Source organism: Aspergillus brasiliensis (genome assembly GCF_001889945.1).
Source record: "Aspergillus brasiliensis CBS 101740 unplaced genomic scaffold ASPBRscaffold_1, whole genome shotgun sequence".
NCBI classification, from domain to species: Eukaryota; Fungi; Ascomycota; class Eurotiomycetes; order Eurotiales; family Aspergillaceae; genus Aspergillus; species Aspergillus brasiliensis.
In genome coordinates this window covers 4,139,077-4,159,041 of record NW_027137442.1, presented here as the reverse complement: position 1 = coordinate 4,159,041, position 19,965 = coordinate 4,139,077, and the positions used below count along the sequence as shown (strand labels likewise).

Here is a 19,965-nt window from a genome sequence, read left to right as displayed (position 1 = left end):
TCCGTACGCCGGAATGGTGATGGGAAACCAGGGAATGATCATGCATATGAGGTTGGATGGCCGTGGTAGGGGATACTATTCGTCACCTTGACTGTCGCCCAAACGACGCGGCTTCAGCTCAGGATGTTTGGTCAACCACCTGTTAAATGCATTGTTTACGTGGGAGGCTGGGCTTCGCGTGCTGGGTCTCTTAAATCTTAACAGCCAGCATTATCACAAACGGCTTTCCGTGCCTGTCCCCGCGCTATTGGCGCTGGATCAACTCCACTTGCGACTGAATTGGTCCGACTCTAAAACGTCTGCGCCCTTATCCGGTCCTAATGCCTGCGCATAGGACGGAAATGAAGCACTTTAATATCAACGTCTGACTTTTGGTTCGCCGGGGTGCTGGAAAACCCTTGGCCTTGCTTTTCCCAACCGTGTGAGAGGCGTTATCGCCCAAAGGACTGAGTCTGTCTTGACGCGACACTGGGGTTGTTCTCTTTCTTTCTACTTTCCAGTCGCTCGCTCCTTTCCCCCCAAGTAAGGGCTAGAAGCTCTTTCTTTTTATTCCTTGTCATTCCTTTTTATTCTGTTTTATGACTCCGTAAGTCCGAAAATAATGCTTTTCCCCAGTGGTCAGGTGTAACTAACAAGTGTCTTAACGATGCGCTCAGGGGTTTCACGGACAGCCAAAGCTTTCGCTGAGACTTTGGGGTCTGATATTATACTTCCTTGACCTGGGTCAACCTTCCTTCATTCTTCTTTTGAACAAAAAGACCTTTTTTTCTCCTGTGCGGTATGCAAGCTTCTGATTTAGCTCTCTACGATGTCTGAGATTGTAGCATCAACTTACTCATTCCCTCCAGAGGCATTGAGTGCCATTGCGACTCTTATTGTCAACCACTTTCATTTGATTGAATTCTGAGCCCATTGCTTTCTAAGCCTTGACTGTTGCACGGCGTCCGACAGTTTGAAAAATTGGCTTATTTCGGATTTGCTCTGCTATCTTCCTGCATCTGCTTTTGACTTCTGTCACATACCCAGTCGAGCTGGATTTCGCTCATCGATCAACTCTCCGGTGTTGAAGAAAGATCTCTCCACTACCAACACTTGATCGAGTTCCATCCTATGCGCTAACCGACCATATTCGCGTACTGTGCAAGAGTATCCTATGACTGTTAGAATCTCTACAATCTAACACCAATATCACATGGATCCCCAAGCTGAAAACGCAGGCTCCGGGCCCCAGCCAGATGGAGACGTCGCACGGAAAGGATCAGTCAAGCGAGCGCGGGAAATGCTTCAGGCTGGAAAGCGTCCTGAGAGAGCACCAGATGCGCAGCCTTCATTTCGAATCAATCCAGCCCATATGACACAATGGCCTCTGCCCGACAACCCTCCTCTGCCACCCAATCTGGCCAACCCTCAGGCAAGCTTGGTCGTTCCAAAAGGGCCTCCGCCAGTGCGCCCGCCCCGGCCGGATTGCCCGTCTCCTTCAGTCTATTCGGAGAGAAGCATGTCCGATGTTCCACCAGCACCCAGCCCTCTGAACATCAAACGTCCAGTCCCCTCCTTCTCGCAGCCATTCCCACTCCAACCAGGCCCGCGTCCTGCCATCAGGATTCCCATCCCTCGACCGCCTAGCCCCGACAGTGTTGCAGGCTCAACACCTCGCGTTTCCGTCGCCACAGACGACCTCTTCCGACAGTCAGGGGTTTCCACTGTCTCGTCCATCACCGAACTTCCCTCAGTTCCCCATCCGCTTCCCCCTCAGCAACATGTTGCGCCAGGGGGCGCTCCGAAAAAGGCCGCTAGTCTTGCTCCTCCAGTGCCTGTGGCGCGAAACCGCGCCTCATCGGTTTCGCCTATTCCAGAGGAATTGCCAGACAGCCCAACCATTTCACAAGATCACTACGGCCCTGCACGACCGTATCCACCTAGCTGGTACTCGGGACAAGCAGAATCAGAGATCTTAGGCACATATCTAGACGGCGAATCTGACGATGATGTGTCTCGACATTCTACTCACCAAGCCGGAGTAGCTACGGCTACGCTCCTCAGGCAAGCCAGCGTCGGGACCAGAGAGAAGCCTTCCTTGCGCACGATCCAGAAATCTAATGCTAGCTCGCCAATACCGCCTTCAGAAAGGACCCCTGTGTCTGCTAGACCAACTACATCCGGGACCACGGGAACGGAGTTTATCCTGAAGGAGATCTCTGTAGGGCCTGATCGCAGAGATTCTGTTTCGTCCAGCTCAACAGGGTCTGCGCACTTCAACCTAGAGAAAGCGCCAATCATCTTGGATGTCAGCACGGAACATCCAGCCTTAGCTCGTCCATACAATGACAATGGGGCTTTGGAGAAAGAGCTCGGAGCTCTTCCCAGGGCTGCACCAACGATGAGCGACAAACGACCAGGTGGCCGCCGGCCTCCGCGTCTCAACATGAGCGCTGTTCGTGACGCAGAAGCTCGAGGGAGCATGACGAGCTTGCCTGACCTCATTCGACGTGCGACAAGACTTGCGTCGAATCTAGAGCATGGCCGAACTGCAAGTCGAAACGATCTACTGAATGGTGGAGGTGGTTCCAGGTTTCAATTCCGTGGTAGGTTTGACTTTGAGTACTATAGTCCAGCGACAAGGCTAATTAGTGTTTGCAGATGACGCCAAACGCAAGTCTGGATCAATCAAGAGCATCTTGGCGTCGTTCCCTCCCCCTGCCGCAACCCCCGAGGGCGGTCACTCATCTTGGCCTTTCTTCTTCAGAAGATCCACGCTGCATCAGATACACTCCAATGAACCGCCTCGGGCAGATGGAGATCAAGAAAAAGCTGCACCGAAACAACCACGCCGATGCTGCGGATTGCCACCATGGCTGTTTGCTCTTATTTGTGTCGTGATCATCATTGTCATCCTGGCCGCCATCCTCATCCCTGTTGGTCTGCTCGTGGTGCGCCACAAGTCGAGTGGTACGAGCTGCGCAAAGACTAACCCATGTGAAAATGGTGGCGTCAGTGTCTCAAGCGGCAGCGTTTGTTCCTGCGTTTGCGCCAACGGCTACACCGGGTCGCGCTGTACGATTTCTGGCGATGCCAGCTGTGTCACGACTGAAGTCGAAAATAAGAACGCCACCATGGGCAGCGAGCTTCCGCGTCTGTTTGAGTACTCGCAGCAAAACTACAGCATTCCTCTTGACGCTGTCACGATCATGGCCCTGTTCAGCCAAAACAATGTGTCCTGTACGACGGAAAATACCCTTGTCTCGTTCGCTAGCGTATCAACAAGCAGCAGCAAAGCCCGCCGTGCTCTGTCTGGCTCGTCCTTGGATGAGGCTCTTATACCAGATCGCCTGCTAGCTAACCGCGAGAACCCTCCCAGCCCAGCTTTGTCAAAACTTACTCCCACACAAGTTCTCGCGGCCCGCGACTCTGTCGCTACAGCGCACGGCATCGTCTTCGATGGCGATCCGCCAAGCAGCACAGGAACCGCGACCGCAACAGCAACCAAGACAAACCAAGAGTCCTCAGCCACGCAAACTTCCACGTCCAGTTCGAGTACGACAACTGTTACTTCTTCATCCTCCAACTCGACGACCGTCACATCAGAAGTCCTTGATTTTGCCCGCGTCGCTGTTCTCTATATCCTGGAGGAGACTGGCACCCTTTCCGCTGCCGAGTTCTCGGAAAGCAATATCCAATCCTACCTATCTGATGGCTACTCGGACGCGAAGAGCCACAGCTTCACCGTCGACCTTACTCCCTCCGGCGTGATAGGCAATTACACTTTGAACTTTGATGACTTCGAGATCACATTACCCAGTGGAAGTGTTGTTGGTGGGGACTAGGATACCATGGTTTTCGCAGGGCGCTGCTGTTGTATTTCTAATTAATCTACTAGTATATATTCCAGAATCTTGACTTGGCATTTGCGGCATCATCTATAAGGGTAGTAGCCTAGTACGTGTAAATTAAATATACTCTACTCCCTTTATCTCCGAGATTCAAACAACAACAACAACAACAACAAGAATCAAAAATATGAACATCATCAAACTAAACTAATGATGATTAATTTGTAATTGATCAATAAATGCAACACATAGTGTAGATATATAATGCAGCAAAAAAGGTCGTGCCCGGGATCGAACCGGGATTGCTGGAATCAGAATCCAGAGTGATAACCATTACACTACACAACCTGTTGTTGTGATAGACTTTTATGAACATGCCTCTATTAACATAATGTAGGATGAGTGATATGTTTAAACGAATAGTTAGTAGCCTGTCAAGGTCAACACACCAGGGGTCGAGGGGGTGTAGAGTCCTCGTATACGATCTTGGATAGTGGTGTATGTACAATCATGAATAGATAAGTATGAGATGACCAGATTTTGTATTTTGAATTACACTTCAAACTTAGTAATTTTACACAGAGAAGAGAAATTAACCCATCCCTGACAACCAACCCACAGCGCTTATTCATGATAGTAGATGATGGATAGATAGATGTCCTCGCCACAACTCCTCGATTCCATGCAATGACGAAAGATACCGAACAAGAAAAAGAAAAACAGACACGAGAGGAAAAACACATATCCTAAGTGAACAACGAGCTATTCGGGGCAATTCCCTGGAAAGCCGTATCGTCGTTCACAAAGTCGCTGAGTCTTCTCGTCCGGTCATCGAGGATCGAGCGTTCGGCTTCCCATCTCTTCCTTTCGAGAGTCTTGGCTTCGATTTGCTTCTGGCCTCCATACCAGGCCTTCTTGGCCTTTTCAATGGTCTCCTGCTCCTCCTTTTCGGCTTGCTTGATCAGCTGGGAGACCATGGTCTTCCAGTTCCCGATGCCGACGCGCAGACAGTCTGCGCAGCGGTCGCGAGGCTCGCGGAGTTCCTCGGAGGTGCCGAGTTCGAAGATAGTGGCCTCAGCCAAGTCTACGGCGTCGCGGGTCCATGCCAGACCGCCTTCCTTAGAGGAGGAGGCGTAGATGATTTCACCGATGTAGGTCATAAGGCCAGCTTCGTCGCAGACGGACGTGGGAGTTCGTGCAGGTGGTTCGTCACCTGACGGTTGAGGCGGCGGGTATTCAACGGGGACGAGGACAGTTTTGAGAGAGTTGAACAGGGCGCGGAACGGATCATTGCTCGGGGGTGTGCGAGAGGGGAAGAATGGGAGAGCTGTGTCCGATGAAGCCGCGGGAAGGGACCGGCGGGCCTTCAGTACGGAAGTGAAGATGGACAAGGCATTAGGCAGGTCGCCCTGTTTGGCGTGGTGAACCGCGAGCGCCGTGGACACACGGATAATATTCTCAGACGGCAACAACTTGCCGTCGTTCTTCAAGACTCCTGTCTTCAGATCCACGACTTTGGTCGCATCCACGGACGATCCGGCGGCCGCGATATCCATAGCCCAGCTGTACATATCGCGCGAAGTACTTTTCAGTCCCTTGTAGTCGAGCCAGTCCGCATATGAAAGCGCCGCTTCCACCTTCTGTCTCGTGTCGAAGCCCCGCGTAGTCAGAATCTTCATGTAAAAGCTCTCCGGACTAGGAGAAGCAGGCTCGCAGTTCTCCTCCAGAGGGCTCTTCTGTCCAGCGGGCATCGGCCTGGGGCGAGGGTTCGAGGGCCCAACAACATACTCCGAAGGCGCAGAGATACGTTGTTTCCGATCGGTCAACCAGCCCTCAAGACTCTCCGCGGCCTTTGCAGCTCCCATCAGAGCCTGGAAGTAGCCCCGTCTCCATGGCTCACTCTTCGCAGAAACATCGTATCCCATTTTTCCAACACCTTCAACCAGAAAGCCCCCGTCTTCTTGCTCCATAATGCCCTTTCCTTCTCCTTCCGGGTCCTCAAGCCGCTCCAGCAGATCTTTCAGGTATCCCGCAACCATGGGCCAATTGGTCATAAGTTTGCCGATCTGCTCGGGATGTTGCAGTGCCTGTGCCGAGCGCAAGCACCACCGACTCTTCCAGGACCATTCCGGCGGCGTCGGCCATTTGTGTTCGATGTCTTCCTGGTAAACGCCTAACTTCATCACCTGGAACAGCACCAAGATGGCGTAAAACGAAAGACCGATTTTGAGTCCATTGGAGATGCGTCGCCTATAGTAGTCACGGCTCTCAGTCGATACCAGTCGCGCAAAGTGTTGTCGGAGATGCAAGGATAGTGGCGGAAGAGGTCGACTGCCTGCCGGGGATGTGAGGAAAGGTAGCTGAGGCCGACCTAGAGGCGGGGAAATGACTTGTAGACGGGAGTTTTGGGTGAAAGGACGGGAGGGATGGCGAGCGCTGTGTAAAGTGGGAGGCCGTAGTGAGCGGCCAGACCCCGGTATTCGAGGCATTGGGACGCGATGGGGTAGCATTCTGTGATGCTTGTCGCAGAGCTGCTGGTGCTAGAAATCAGGTCACGATGTCGTCGGCGGAAGAACAGCCCAGGTCAGGTGCGTGTTTGCATCGTTTGCAACGTCGGGCCGTCTGAGCGCACCAGTTGGCACTACCTAGTAGGGCGAAAAGCAAGAATTCTATGCCTAAGGAGATAAGGGAGTACCAAGACACTACGGAGGAAGGGGTTTTTCTTGGTATACAAGTTTCGAAGTTGTATTGGGGAATCAAATATTATTTCCAAATCTCTCTATAGAGCCATAGATCCTCTAAAAACCACCCAGGGTTCCGAAATCCGACCTGTATCACGCAAATAAAAAACCAGTATTTTCCCAAGCGCCTATGCTAATCTAGTTGCGGTCAAAGTAGCCCTCGCTCTCAAGCATGAGAATGATCTCGTGAACAATGCTGCGGACGCTCTGCTTGGAGACATCCACAGTGAGATCGGCGTTGGCAGGAGCCTCATAAGGATCATCAACACCAGTGAAGCCCTTGATCTCGCCACGGCGGGCCTTGGCGTAGATGCCGCGCTTGTCGGTCTTCTCGCAGTACTCGAGAGGAGTAGCAACGTGAACGAGGAAGAAGTTGCCACCGGAGCCAGCGACGGCCTCACGGGCAGCCTTGCGGGACTCCTCGTAGGGAGCAATGGGGGCAGCGATGACGGCAGCACCGGCACGGGTGAGCTCACCGGCCACGAAGGCAATGCGCTGGATGTTGGTGTGGCGATCCTCACGGCTGAAGCCCAGCTCGGAGGAGAGCTCGTGGCGGACGGTGTCACCGAGCAACAGAGTGACGGAGCGTCCACCCTGCTGGTTGAGGGTGACCTGCAGGGCACGAGCAATGGCGTCCTTGCCGGAGTTCATGTAACCGGTAAGGAAGATGGTGAAACCCTGGGAAGCACGAGGGGGGTTGGATTCACGCAGGATCTTGACAACCTCGGGGTAGGAGAACCACTCGGGGATGTGAGCACCGGTGCGGAGGCGCTTACGGAGCTCGGTACCGGAGATGTCGAGGGTCTTGACACCAGCGGGGACCTCATCCTTGGGGCGGTACTCGTCGGTGTCGGGCAGGTAGGTGACCTGCTGGAACTCGACGACCTCAATGCCGAGCTCGTCCTTGTACTTCTCGACGGCGTGCTGAGCATCGTAAGGACCGTAGAACTCCTCACCCTTGGAGTTCTTACCGGGACCGGCGTGGTCACGACCAACGATGAAGTGAGTGGCACCGTGGTTCTTACGGATGATAGCGTGCCAGATGGCCTCACGAGGACCACCCATACGCATAGCCAGACCCAGAAGACCCAGGACGGCCATTCCGTTGGGGTAGCGGGGCAGGAGGGCCTGGTAGGCACGGACACGGGTGAAGTGGTCAATGTCACCGGGCTTGGTGAGACCAACGACGGGGTGGATCAGGACATTGGCCTGACGGGCGCGCGCGGCACGGACGGTCAGCTCACGGTGAGCTCTGTGCATGGGGTTTCTAGGGCACCGTTAGTCGTAAGGTCGCGCATCATAACAGCTGCACTATGGCTGGTCTCCGCCACACGTACCTAGTCTGGAAAGCAACAACTCGGGACCAGCCGAGCTTGTCGAAGTGGACACGCAATTCCGCGGGAGTGTCTAATTAGGCCCGCGCGGTCAGTACATGAAACGGAGGATTGTGCACGGGCAATGACATACAGCGAAGAGCGACATAGTCGTAGTGGTTGAGCTTGTTGACAGCCTCGATCTTTCCGCCAATATAGAACTCCTGGACCTGGGTGTTCAGGTACTTGATAGCAGGGTGTTCCTCGTCTCCGCCAAAGACCAGCTTGGCTTCCTTTTGCCTAAATTAGGGGTGAAAAGCAGAACGTTAGCCCATCCGCGTCATCGAGACCCACAATCCGCAAAATCCCCGACGGCTAGTGAACTCCGCCAGTGGGAAATCAAGGTCGGCGATGCCAATCTCTTGTTTCATGGACGCCCCGTTCAAGTCAAAGATATAGCGATCGCCAAGATCCCGCATTTCCCACTGGTACGGAAAAATTCACGAGGGAGAAAAACAGAAAACAGAGTCTCCACTCACTTGTCAGCGCGGTAGATGTCGTCGATGGTCAGGATGGCCAGGTTGCGGTCGTCACGGAAGTCGCGCAGGGTGAGACGAGCGCCGGCCTGAAGCTTGAGCTCGTTGATGGTCTGCTGGGAGGCGTCGAGGGTGATGGGCATGGAGAAGACGTTGCCATCGGCAAGACGGCAGTTCTCGCAAACACTGAACAAAAACCGATGTCAGCTTATCGTCCCCCAATACTTTCGCCTGTTTAAGCAGTTCCTCTCTCTCTGCATATCTAATATCTATTCGAGGACCACGGGCGTAGAATTGGTGGGGGTGGAGGGATCGTAGCATACCCGTCGAAGTCCTTCTGGTTCATGAAGCCTGCGCCCGAGTTAGCCAAGACTGCCGATTACACCCCGCGGTGGTTGCAAGCCGACGGATAGTCGCGGGCAACCAGGACAGAGAAAGTGGATAATTATGGTGGACATACCCTCCAGAGGACTGAAACCACCGTTCATGATGAGCTCCAGATCGCAGAGCTGGCGCTCAGTGAGGGTGAGGGCAGGGAGAGTCTCCGCCTCAGCAGCCAGCTGGTCGTGGCGGGGAGCATCGCGGGCGAGAAGGTCCTTAAGGACACCACCGTGGGGAGAGTTGGCCATTGTAAAGGATGATGAGGGATGTGATGAGGAAAAAGAAAGAAGGAAAGGAAAGGGTCTGGAGGGTCCCAGAGGATTATAAAGAAGAGAGAGAGAGAGAGTGGAGGAGGGGAGAAGGAGGAAGAAGAATGGAGTTTATGAAGAGTGGGAGTGGAAAAGGGCAAAAAAAGTTCAGGAAGGGGTCAAGAGGGGAACAGCGGAGCAACCAAGGCAATGATCCAATTCGAGCAATTCAGGAGATTGAGGGACTCCAGCGATGACCAATATGCTTTCTCAAGTTCTCCGTTCCAGCCAAATCAACTATCGGGATCTGTCGTCGAGTGGTGGAGCTGTCGGACTCTTGGTACGAAGAGCGTCTACGTATGCCTTTCTTGTCTGTCGTACGTCTCTCTCTCTCTCTCTTCCCCGATGAGGCTGCACAATCGTCGCATTCGCAATTGCTCATCCTCAGCGCGATGGCGCCATCGCTCGTCTCCAGCATGCTATTCTTATAAGCCCTCTATTTTTAGGGCCTTCTAGAAGGGCGGGCGCTTATACTGTTCCCTCTACTCTATACTCGGACTGAACTACATTGTGTACTTCCGAGGGCGGATGGGCACTCCTCGGAGATACGGCGCGGCCCTCGTTACCACGGGGGATAATCGCTGCCCCCCCATCGTCGTCATCAACCTCATGTTGAAAGCCACATAATTTCCCCCGCTGGGTCTACGGAGCCCAGAACAAGTCATGATTTTCAGGGGGGCAACAGGATAGTTGCCGTTTAAGTAAACCGCCAGCGTATGCGAGATGTCAATCGCATGCGTGGACATTTCTCAGATAGATTTTCCGTCGATTGTGATGGACGATGGTCGATGTCAGGCCAGCCGGCAAAACGGGTTTGAAACATACCAGTCAAACACGTTTTCCTTGGTCGGCCGCCGCGTTTCAGTGAAAAAACCGCCGCCTTTAGGTCACGTGTTGGGATCACGACATCTCCAGTTCGGCTTGCGTGATTGACTACGCCCAGCCGGGGCTTAGCCCCTGCTTGGCACCGGTTCCGCCCTGTCCGCTCAGGTGACCCGCTTGCCCTAAACAGCGACCTGCTGCTGGGACTCTCCATGACAACAGACGAATATTATGTGAAGGTCAATTCATTTCATTGATTTCTCAGCCAGCCGCAGTATCCGCGGAGATCTCAGTCGAGATTTTATAGTAGTGTCAATTCTTAGTACTCCCGGTAATTGACCTGTGTCACTCATCTGGAATAAGCAGTAGCCCGGGAAACACATGACGAACACTTACTAGTAGTAGTGTTGAGCCCGCCGACATCATCCAGGCGGCTACTCATATACTGAATAGCCACCCCACGCATATATACGAACTCATCTGACTGCATCGGTCCGCTGTGGAACTGTCCACGGCGTGATCGTGTTTAGCTCAGGGTCTCAGGGTTCGGGAGTGCGGGATGTGGCTTCTCATAAAGAGCGGGAGGGGTTCTGCAGACGTATGCAAATTTCTTCTTGTACGGAGGTAGCTGAGCCAAGAAGGACGATAATTGGAAGTAAATGATGCAACCAGCTAGTACAGCCCTACATCGCATCATCGGGCCACAAAACATGTCATGCATGAACCGTAAGGTACGCAGCCATCACTTACATCGAATCAGGGTCCATTCAGCAATTAAAGTAGAATCAAAGCCCCTGATAGAATAAATACTTTGTTCTTTTTTTTTTTTTTTTTTTTTTTTTTTTTACATGTCCAATGCCTGAGACTCTGCTATCAATCCCTTTCCAAACAACCAGCGCTACCAACTGTCCATTAACCCAAAGCTAAAAAAAAAGCGAGAAAAATGCACGTCTCCTGGAGGAAGACTGACACAGGAGTCGCTTCTCCAAGAATTTATCGAGTCTATCCAATTCTGGAACATAAATATTAACTCCATACTCTTACATAAAAGAAAACGGGGAAGAACAAGCAACCCAGAATCTCTCGCACGAGAGAAGCAACAATCCCATCATCTGCCGCTGATAAGGTTGAACTGATTAGATCGATAAGATAAGATCCTTCCCCGATCACGCCATTCAAGGCTGAAATGAAACAAGACAGAAATTTAACCACCTCGACGTGAATAGCTTAGAACATGACTCAGAATGCTTATACTGCTGTACTGATGTGCTGTTATCTGACAAGTTGAAGTTATCCATGTTTGAGACCTTCTACTGACGCGCAATATCTTCTTTGAGGAGGATGGGGAGTGCGAGTCAATAAGTGGCTCGACACTTACGGTTTGGCTACTTTCCAGGGTGTGCGGCGTATTGTTTTGAATGCTTTGGCCATTAGAATAGTGAATAGACACGTAAGTCCAGTAAGAGAGAGCTGAAAGAAATAGTTTTGTAGGTATATTATTGTAATCAGTATGTCCACTATTCTTGTGGAAGCTTTTTGACACGCACTCGAATCTCAGCGGGACTTTAATATAAGATTTTGTTAAATCATACTATGATATTTGTGTTAGGTAATATTTTGGTGAATCTCTGTTGCTGTTCGTCTACAACTATAATAAGCAGTCCCCAATGGCTACTGGGGTAACCCACTACATCCGGAGGCGCTGAATATAGTAGAGTCTTGGCAGGGCCTTTGGCATCTGCGATGTATTCCTTGGGAATAAATTACAGAAGCCCAACTACCCAGTGATCGACTGAGGATTCACGGGGAAGTTCCGAGAAGAAAAATTTCATATCAGCAAACTTTATTCTTTAACGGACTTATAGTAGCGAATTAACTTCCAATTCGGTTGAGTCGGGTGCGATATCGGATAGGGTTGGAGTTGGAACACCCCACCCCACAGTCCTACACTCCGCGAGTCTACAGGGGATCCGATTTACCCTTAATGGAGGAAATAAAGAAAAGAATGGAATAAAATGGTCTAATCATTTGTATCATGCATGTCATTAATGTACTTGGCTTGTAAGCCGGTTTTTGCAAATCCTTGCCAGTCTCCGCCAACCCTGTATGTACAGTATCTCCAATCGGATGAGGATTGACGGTCGGCCTTTGATTCCATACGAATCATTTGCTCAAGAATTTCCCAGATGTCATAACACATAATCCTCCCATTCCCGTACCATGGAGTCCTCTTTTTTGAAACAAGTAAATCAACAAGGCTATGTAACTCCACTCCAGATTAAACTCCCAGGTCATAGAACGCCGTTATAGATGCAAGGTGAGAGAAGAAGACGAGCGGTCTCTATTGAGCGGACGTCGTCAGGGACGTCTGAAGAGCCTGTGAAAGGGCCTCCTCTTGACGCTTACGCTCCATTTCCATGAGGAACTGAGCATACTTGGAGCGAGGGTTGTGGATACCGCACTCAGTCTTCTCCTGACCCTTCCAGCGACCAGAGCGCTCATCTTCGTCCTCCTTGACGGGCTGGGTGGAGTGGTAGTCACCGATGCTCTTGTAGCCACGGTCGAGCAACTCGTTGTAAGGAACATCGTTGTCTTGGACGTATTGCTTGACCTGCTCGAAGGACCAGTTGGCGAGAGGATTGATCTTGATCAGACCAGCCTCGTCAACCTCGATGACATCGAGATCACCACGCTTGCCACCCTGGCTGCGACGGCGTCCAGTAAGGACAGCGTGAACATTGAGTTCGCGGTAGGCACGCTGGGCAGGCTCAACCTTGGCCACCCAGTCGTAGAACTGGTCGTCCTTCTCCCAGAGACGGGCACCATACTTCTGGGCGAATTCTTCCTCGGTCTCGAGACCCTGAGGCTTGAAAACATGGATGTTGACCAAAGGATACTTCTGGCGAACACGGTCGACCAGATCCAGGGTCTCTTGAAAGTGGTGGAGGGTGTCGAGGAAGATGAGATCAACCATCTGGGGCCGGGGCACGTCCAGCTTGGAGAGCATGTCCAAGGTCACGAGACCCGTAAGACCGAAAGCGGTGGTCTGGTAGAGGTGAGGCAGAGAGGTCACACACCATCTCAGGACATCTGTGAATGTGTTAGTCAAGTGGGCCTGGAGACGCGTGAGAGGGGCAACCCATGCTGACCTTGAGGCTCAAGAAACTGCAATTGTCTGTTGAGGAAGTTCAAGTGAGGCTTCGTGAAAACAATCTCTGGAGAGTAGTCATCACTAGAGCCACCACTGACATAGCCAGAGTCCGTGGCAGTGTCTCGTAGGTCGGCAGCCTCATAGGCAGAGGGGTAGTTCTCAGACGTCTTCACAGGCATGATGAATGAGGAGTCGAATGACAGGGTATAAGGTAGACAAGTCAATCCCAAGGACGAGCAGATAGATTGCAAGCGGGTCTATATGTAATGGCTCGACAGACTTGGGAGGGATGACGGAAGGATTGGAACTGAAGTGGGAGGCAAGAGATGATGTAGACAGAACACAATGGAGACGACCTGACCAGTGCGATATAAAAGAAAGACAGGACAGGGGCAATCACGACATCATCGGGTCGGAGGCACCCGTTCTTCCTGCCCTCAGTCCCTCATACATGCCGATTCATTCTGCCGGTTCACGATCACGACATTGTCTGTGACCGCCTGCACAATCGGGCGACTGGGCTGAAAAATTTATCTCCTCATGTCCTGGGGAAATCACGCAATACTTGCACTCTGGGTGACTCTGCGCACCCGGACCTGCTTAGCTCATCCGCTGAAACAACCGCCGGGTGTCATTGCTGATAAATCCAGCATTGGTCCACAGGGAACTTGGAACAGTGAAGAACATAGACGAAGGGCATCAAAGTTGTCCCGGTCGGAACTCCGTGTAGCCGCTTGCTCATCTTATCTCTTCATGACGGCATGGTATCCCGGTTCCGGTCTGTTTTCTGTCCCCCCAGGCGGTGCAGATCTAGTTGATGATTAGCCTCGGACTGGGGAAATTGGATTGCTTAGAAAACAAACCCGGCTGATTTGAGTCAGACACTTGTAGATTACTAGATTTAACTAGTGTTGCTGTTGTTGTCTTGGCGACTAGTCAGAATAGACCCTTATTTGTCATATCAAACCGATGGTGGCAGTTGGAGCATGCTAATTGCTCTGCTCCATAAACCCTTCCCCAAAGATTGATATCATCATCAACCCCATCATCTCAATCTTGGCTGGGAGGAGAAGTTGGCATGGTTCTGCCGGGCGGTGAACCCAAATGAGTCGGTCTCATGTGACCGAGGGGCACGGGATCCCCCACCACGTGCGGCCGATCGGAGCTGCAGGGGAAATTCGCCGTGAGTTCAAAGCCAGACCTTCGTTTTGACTTGTCTAGACGGTCTCGTATCTCTCTCTCTCTCTTTCCGACTGCTCCTGTTTGTCGAGGGTTCGTTCCCACTGGGTGGATTCGCCGTTGATTGCTGAGGATCATCCCGCTACTCGCATCCTCGCCCTGTGCTATCTTCAATCTCCGTCTACCTCCGAAATCCCACTTTCACCCCCTCACTCTCTCCTCTCTTTCTCTCCCTTGCGCCAAAACTCTCTTAGTCCGGCACAATGGCAGCGCCCAACCCCGCCAACAACGGCCGTCCAACGCGGCCGGTCTTGCGACAGACCCTGTCCAGCGCATCCTTCATCCAGGACCACCAGCAGTACAAACCCTCTGCCCCTATCCAGACCATCGGAAACGTGATTGGCAACTCCCCCGAGTCAGCGTTTGCTGCGCTGTCCGTCAAAGCTAATCCCATTAGCCCCGATCCCGAGAAGGTCACCGACAGTGGCATTGTCCACAGCATCTTCAACCCGCAGTCCAATGAGCTGCCCACTGGAACACAGCAGCTGGTCGCTACGATCTACTACAAGTCTGCTGATCCTATCCATCCCCATCTGCACCCCGACTCCTCTCCTCATGCCGGGTCTGGCCAAACTCTGCCATCGCCCATGGTACCCGTAGGTTCGGCCCCGACGGTCGATATCGAGAAGATCCCACGGGAGCCTCCCGCCCCGGAGCCGGAGCCGCTCGATCATCTGTATGGTCCATTTGTTTCGCAGCTCTGCCTGACCAACTTCCTTCAAATCATCGAAACCCTTCCCACCCCGTATCAGCGCACCAACACTTCGCACCGCTGCTTGGATCGTCACGACCAGCCTCGCGTCGTCGAAGTTACCTTCTCGCCTCCTCCCAACCCCGATTATCTCACCTTTGAGGACCTGCGGAAACACGAGAGCATATGGCGGTTCGAGCGTGAATGGAACGTTGAGGTCGTCCTCCAGCGGGAGAGCGTCTTCCGTCGGCACAAGCGGTTGGTGGTCTTTGATATGGATAGCACATTGATTCAGAATGAGGTGATTGATGAGATTGCCAAGTTCATCGGCGTGGAGAAGGAGGTTTCGGTTCGTACCATTTTGTGCATAACGATGGAAAGGGGTCACTCGTGTGTACTAACAGTGATGACAGGAAATCACGGCTCGTGCTATGAACGGCGAGCTGGACTTCTCCGCATCTCTGCGGGAGCGGGTCAGTCTGCTGAAGGGCGTGCCTGCGGACGTCTTCGAGAAGCTGAAGTCCATCATCACCATTTCTCCCGGTGCGCGTGAACTATGCAAGGCATTGAAGACCCTCGGCTGCAAAATGGCAGTCTTGAGTGGAGGCTTCCAGCCTCTTGCGGAGTGGCTTGCCGAACAGCTCGGTCTTGACTACGCGCATGCCAACCATGTATGTGACGCAACATCCGACCCGGTCAAAATTTACCTTGCATATTCGCTTAAATACTGATTGACTGTTTAGCTCGAGATCGACCCTACGACGCAAACTCTGACCGGCAAACTGGTCCCTACATACCCCATTATCGATGCGAGCCAGAAGCGCTCAATCCTTCGCTCTATTGCCGCGGAACATGGTATCCCTATCTCTCAAACTGTCGCTGTTGGTGACGGTGCCAATGACCTGCTCATGCTGCACGCAGCCGGGCTGGGAGTTGCCTGGCGGGCCAAGAGCAAGGTGCAGCTCGAGGCACCGACCCGTCTGAATGGAGAGAGCCTCGTGGATGTCCTCTACCTCCTTGGTTTGACTAAGGATGACATTTCCGAGCTGATTGCGTAGTTGAGACATGCTACAGAGCATCCATTGGAGTGACCAAGCACTCAGTAGAAAGACACGAACACGTGCGTCTTCCACTAGTCAGCTCGGCGACAAGCATGCCAACACGCCGCCAGGTGCGTACTCTGCAACTTTTCCAACCCGTTCTTGGAATTCTCTCGCGCACCATTGGATAGGTTCCTTTCTTTCCGTTCTATTTCCATTTCCATTTCCCTATCATTCTCCCTCCCCATATATCCATCTCTCTGTTTTTTTTTTTTTTTTCCTATTATCTCTCTTTGGCCCCAAGGTTTTGGATTTGGCATGTGTAGACAGACCAAGCCCAACCCGAAACCACCACATCCCTTCTCTTACCCGCTTCCATTTCCCAACAACGCGAATTCGAGAAGCAAGCGGAAGTTAGTTACATGCATTAGAACGACGAGCACGAGAGCGTTACAGGCGGGCGTCGGAGTAGGCAAGAAACAAACATGGGCAGGTACAATACATACGACTACTATATGACGATGGGCTACGTACCTACGGGACATATTATGGATTGATTTGAACGACTGCAAGATCATGACGATGGCTGATGGCTGATGCTGATGTTGATATGATTCCCGTCTACCTCTTTTTTTCTATGTGCAATGGATGCATACATGTCGAATTAGTATTTTTTCTATCCACGACCCTGTAGTAAATGATTGAGACAGCCAGTCCGTCCCGCTCATCCCGGGCCAATTCCTAATAAGAACTCTAGCAGTGCTAGGAGTAGTTGATGACGTCCATAAGTAGACAAATGTTTAAAAACCAGAAGCTCGAAACAACCACAGTATAAGCCCCATTTAATGCAACCCTGCGCCCATAGACCGAAAGACAAACACAAGAATCGTACAAAGCTAGAAGAAAGAGAATATGTTAAGCTGAAGCTCAACGAGCAGCCTCATCAACAGCAGCGACCTTCTTCTCCGCAACAGCATCACTAACCCCCGCGCGCCTCTTCTTCAAGACATTCTCAATGAACGCCTCACCGGCCTTATATGAGCTGCGCACCAACGGTCCAGAAGCACAATACAGGAAACCCAACTCCTCAGCGCGACGCTGCCAATGTTCGAACCATCTCGGATGAACATACTCATGCACGGCCATATGCCTCTTCGTCGGACGCATGTACTGACCAAACGTAACGACATCAACGTCAACAGCACGCAACTGCGCCAACGCATGCTCCAACTGTTCCTCAGTCTCCCCAAGTCCCAGCATCAACGAAGACTTCGTGATAACCTCCGGGTTGGCCTTCTTCGCCGCCTCTAACACAGCAATACTCTGCTGGAAGGTAGCTCTCCGATCGCGAACACGGGGAGTGAGCGCCTCAACGGTCTCGATATTATGCGCATACACATCCAATCCCGACTTGGCCACCAGCGCCACCATATCCAAGTCACCGCGATAATCACCCGTCAAACATTCAACCAGGGTACTGGGAGCCTTGGACTTGATCTTGCGCACGGTCTCAGCGAAATGGTGCGCACCACCATCCGCAAGATCGTCCCGATCCACACTCGTAAGCACCACATAACCCAACCCCCAGCGGGAGATCGCCTCAGCCGTGTTCTCGGGCTCGTGGGGATCCAGCGCGGCGGGCTTCCGATTCGTCTTGACGCTGCAGAAGCTGCACCCGCGCGTGCAGGTATCACCCATGAGCATGATGGTAGCGGTGGCGGCAGCTTTGTCGCCGCCGCCCCAGCAGTCGGAAATATTGGGACAGCGGGCTTCCTCGCAGACGGTGTGGAGGTTCAGGCCGCGCAGGTCTTTCTTGAGGCGTTGGTAGTTCTTGGAATCGGGGATGGGGGTTTTCAGCCAGGATGGGAGACGGGTCATTTGCTTTTTGCGGCCGGCGGGGCCGACGAGGGCAGTTTCGAGGGCGTAGGCTTCGGAGGGATCGATAAGAGGGGCATTCTCATTGTTGCCGGTGACAAAGTCTCCGAAGGATGGGCCGGCGTTGAGCTTGTCTGTAAATGCGGTGCGGCGGCGCGGTTTGGGAGTGCTGGTGGCGGAGGTGGAGGAGTCGGTTGTGGCGTAGGTGCGGGTTGTGAGGATGCTGGGGGTGGATTGAGGGAGGGAAACCCTCGTAGAGGTGCAGAGGAGCCGTAGCCGGTTTGTTGATGCGGCTGCCATGGTGTGTGTTTGCTGTGAAGAGGAGAGGCAGGCTTGCGGTGTTTGGAGAAGTTGAAATGTAAGTTGGATTCCGCGGGAAAGTCGCTGATATCCTTCGGAGTTTCGGTTGCGATGCCGCCCGATCATGACTCAGCCGGTGCTTGTTGCCTGAGGTGTCGATAGTGTGCTGACATATAGATGATAAGTTACTGCAGTCGACAGTCATTCTCTAGTTGCAGTAGTTGTCCTCTATCTAAGCTAACAGCAGTTTTAGGTAGCACTATGCTCTCTTGCTATGCAGTGCTCCAATAATCCGATTTTATTGAGAAGGGGTTGGGGTGGGAGAGGAGGGGGAAATGCAGTTATATTAGGGAGTTATTTGTCGAACAAGACACATGAAATTATGACATATTCTGTTTCATCCTATTTAGCTCAGGGAGAGCCCATTGTTGCATCCATTCGTATTCCATGATTAGACCGGCAGCTGGCCTCTTTTCAGGTACGAATGCAAGCATATCTCTCAACATAGTAAGGAATGCAGTCCTTTCGGCATCCCCCATGGGTTGCATATTGAATTCTTGTCTGGGCTCCTGGACCGACTGGTTGAATCGTTGCTCCCAGGACCTTGAACTTGTAGCACCATGTCTTGTTCCATCCTCATTAAACCACTTTGACCGCGATTCCCATTTTTGCCACCACGGCAGTGGTAGTGTGCCAAGAGTATCAACATGTTCTTTGATTACCCAGTCGGCTGATGCATTAAAGCCCTCGAAAAGCGGACGCTGACCGATCAATTCCCAGAGGGTGCATGCAAGCGTCCAAATGTCAGCAGGGAAAGAAAGCGACTTTTTGGGCTCAAAGTAAGTCTCTGGAGGGACTAGCATATCCGGCGTGTGCGAGTGATACCGCGCTGTAGTGGCTGGTGTGAAAGACTCCCCAAAATCAGTGACAACTATCTGAGCTTCAGATAGAGAAACGTCTTCGCTCGCTTTTCCGAGCCAAATGGGCACAACAGCATGTGCGGGGACACCATCAGGAAGTGATTGCTGACCTAGACAGATAATTGGCTCGTGGTGAGGTCGTCCATGTTTTTCGTAAAATTGCTCTGGTGAGAGCGAGTCCATGCTCTTAGGAAGAAGGATCAAAATATTACCGGGATGAAGATCTGACGTGACATGAGTGTAGGTATTATGATGAATGATTAAGTGTACTTACCAGCATGGACAACCCCTTGAGAATGGAGATATGCCACTGCCATGACCAGTTGAGCAGAGAAAGCCCTGGCCACAGGCAATCGGAACAGACGGGAAGATGAGGCGTCTTTGGCCTCAGCTAAGCTCATCATTCCAACCGGTGTGACAAGGCATTGATGGACACCATTAGGTCCAGAAATGGTGAAATCGTCTAATATAGATGGGATAATTGCGCTGGCGGGATGAGACTTGGCCTTCAACTCTGCATTACCAAGTCGATGGAGGACATTCCTTTCTTGGGAGTTAGCTAGGTCGCTGTCTGCGATTGTTATTTTGATGGCGACATATTTCTCAGATTTCTGATCTCTTGCCATCCATATGGTTGAGTATGCGCCAAAGCCAAGTTTATGCACGATGCGATACCGGCCATGTAACAATTCGCCTATAGTTATCGGATGATAACCGCCTGGCCGGTATCGCTCAAGTCTCTCAACGTCCTCTATAGGCATGTACTCAACATCCTTCTTGATCGCATCTGAAGTACCATTGCCATTCACGGATGCCAT

General features: G+C 52.1%; 8 protein-coding genes and 1 non-coding gene across 9 annotated transcripts; 3 read left to right on the top strand and 6 right to left on the bottom strand.

Annotated features, from left to right (window-relative positions):
• Positions 1-1,192: 1,192 nt before the first annotated feature.
• On the top strand, positions 1,193-3,824 carry ASPBRDRAFT_114224 (uncharacterized protein; the record flags this gene model as incomplete). Its single annotated transcript, XM_067616802.1, has 2 exons — positions 1,193-2,582; positions 2,641-3,824. 2 exons carry the CDS (start codon positions 1,193-1,195, stop codon positions 3,822-3,824), a joined length of 2,574 nt encoding a protein of 857 aa, XP_067485516.1.
• A 282-nt stretch (positions 3,825-4,106) lies between these two features.
• ASPBRDRAFT_t13 lies at positions 4,107-4,178 on the bottom strand. Its single transcript has one exon. It is a non-coding gene; the product is annotated as a tRNA-Gln (tRNA).
• Positions 4,179-4,354: 176 nt separating this feature from the next.
• ASPBRDRAFT_37487 (uncharacterized protein) lies at positions 4,355-6,366 on the bottom strand. Its single transcript, XM_067623736.1, has one exon. The coding sequence runs from the start codon at positions 6,317-6,319 to the stop codon at positions 4,577-4,579; it is 1,743 nt and encodes a 580-aa protein (XP_067485515.1). The 5' UTR covers positions 6,320-6,366; the 3' UTR covers positions 4,355-4,576.
• A 343-nt stretch (positions 6,367-6,709) lies between these two features.
• On the bottom strand, positions 6,710-9,049 carry sC (sulfate adenylyltransferase; the record flags this gene model as incomplete). Its single annotated transcript, XM_067622215.1, has 6 exons — positions 6,710-7,838; positions 7,909-7,978; positions 8,039-8,184; positions 8,424-8,606; positions 8,744-8,771; positions 8,881-9,049. The coding sequence occupies 6 exons, from the start codon at positions 9,047-9,049 to the stop codon at positions 6,710-6,712; spliced, it is 1,725 nt and encodes a 574-aa protein (XP_067485514.1).
• A 3,223-nt stretch (positions 9,050-12,272) lies between these two features.
• Positions 12,273-13,261, bottom strand: met16 (phosphoadenylyl-sulfate reductase (thioredoxin); the record flags this gene model as incomplete). Its single annotated transcript, XM_067622214.1, has 2 exons — positions 12,273-13,021; positions 13,081-13,261. The coding sequence occupies 2 exons, from the start codon at positions 13,259-13,261 to the stop codon at positions 12,273-12,275; spliced, it is 930 nt and encodes a 309-aa protein (XP_067485513.1).
• A 184-nt stretch (positions 13,262-13,445) lies between these two features.
• Positions 13,446-14,055, top strand: ASPBRDRAFT_37485 (uncharacterized protein; the record flags this gene model as incomplete). Its single annotated transcript, XM_067623735.1, has 1 exon — positions 13,446-14,055. A coding segment is annotated over exon 1 (281 nt), but the record flags the coding sequence as incomplete, so codon positions are not given.
• A 161-nt stretch (positions 14,056-14,216) lies between these two features.
• On the top strand, positions 14,217-16,091 carry ASPBRDRAFT_264208 (phosphoserine phosphatase SerB). Its single transcript, XM_067622260.1, has 3 exons — positions 14,217-15,361; positions 15,426-15,683; positions 15,756-16,091. Exons 1-3 carry the CDS (start codon positions 14,525-14,527, stop codon positions 16,068-16,070), a joined length of 1,410 nt encoding a protein of 469 aa, XP_067485511.1. The 5' UTR covers positions 14,217-14,524; the 3' UTR covers positions 16,071-16,091.
• Positions 16,092-16,979: 888 nt separating this feature from the next.
• On the bottom strand, positions 16,980-18,227 carry ASPBRDRAFT_51026 (lipoate synthase; the record flags this gene model as incomplete). Its single annotated transcript, XM_067626660.1, has 1 exon — positions 16,980-18,227. One exon carries the CDS (start codon positions 18,225-18,227, stop codon positions 16,980-16,982), a length of 1,248 nt encoding a protein of 415 aa, XP_067485510.1.
• A 380-nt stretch (positions 18,228-18,607) lies between these two features.
• ASPBRDRAFT_111894 (uncharacterized protein) lies at positions 18,608-19,965 on the bottom strand (the record flags this gene model as incomplete). The annotated part of the gene is made up of 2 exons (XM_067616604.1): positions 18,608-19,371; positions 19,422-19,965. The coding sequence occupies 2 exons, from the start codon at positions 19,963-19,965 to the stop codon at positions 18,608-18,610; spliced, it is 1,308 nt and encodes a 435-aa protein (XP_067485509.1).

Bases quoted from the DNA above. Each gene is read 5' to 3' on its own strand.
- ASPBRDRAFT_37487 (XM_067623736.1), bottom strand. From the start codon at position 6,319: ATGCCTCGAATACCGGGGTCTGGCCGCTCACTACGGCCTCCCACTTTA.
- ASPBRDRAFT_264208 (XM_067622260.1), top strand. From the start codon at position 14,525: ATGGCAGCGCCCAACCCCGCCAACAACGGCCGTCCAACGCGGCCGGTC. The intron at 15,362-15,425 runs GTTCGTACCATT...CAGTGATGACAG, and splicing joins GCGTGGAGAAGGAGGTTTCG to GAAATCACGGCTCGTGCTAT. The intron at 15,684-15,755 runs GTATGTGACGCA...TTGACTGTTTAG, and splicing joins ACTACGCGCATGCCAACCAT to CTCGAGATCGACCCTACGAC.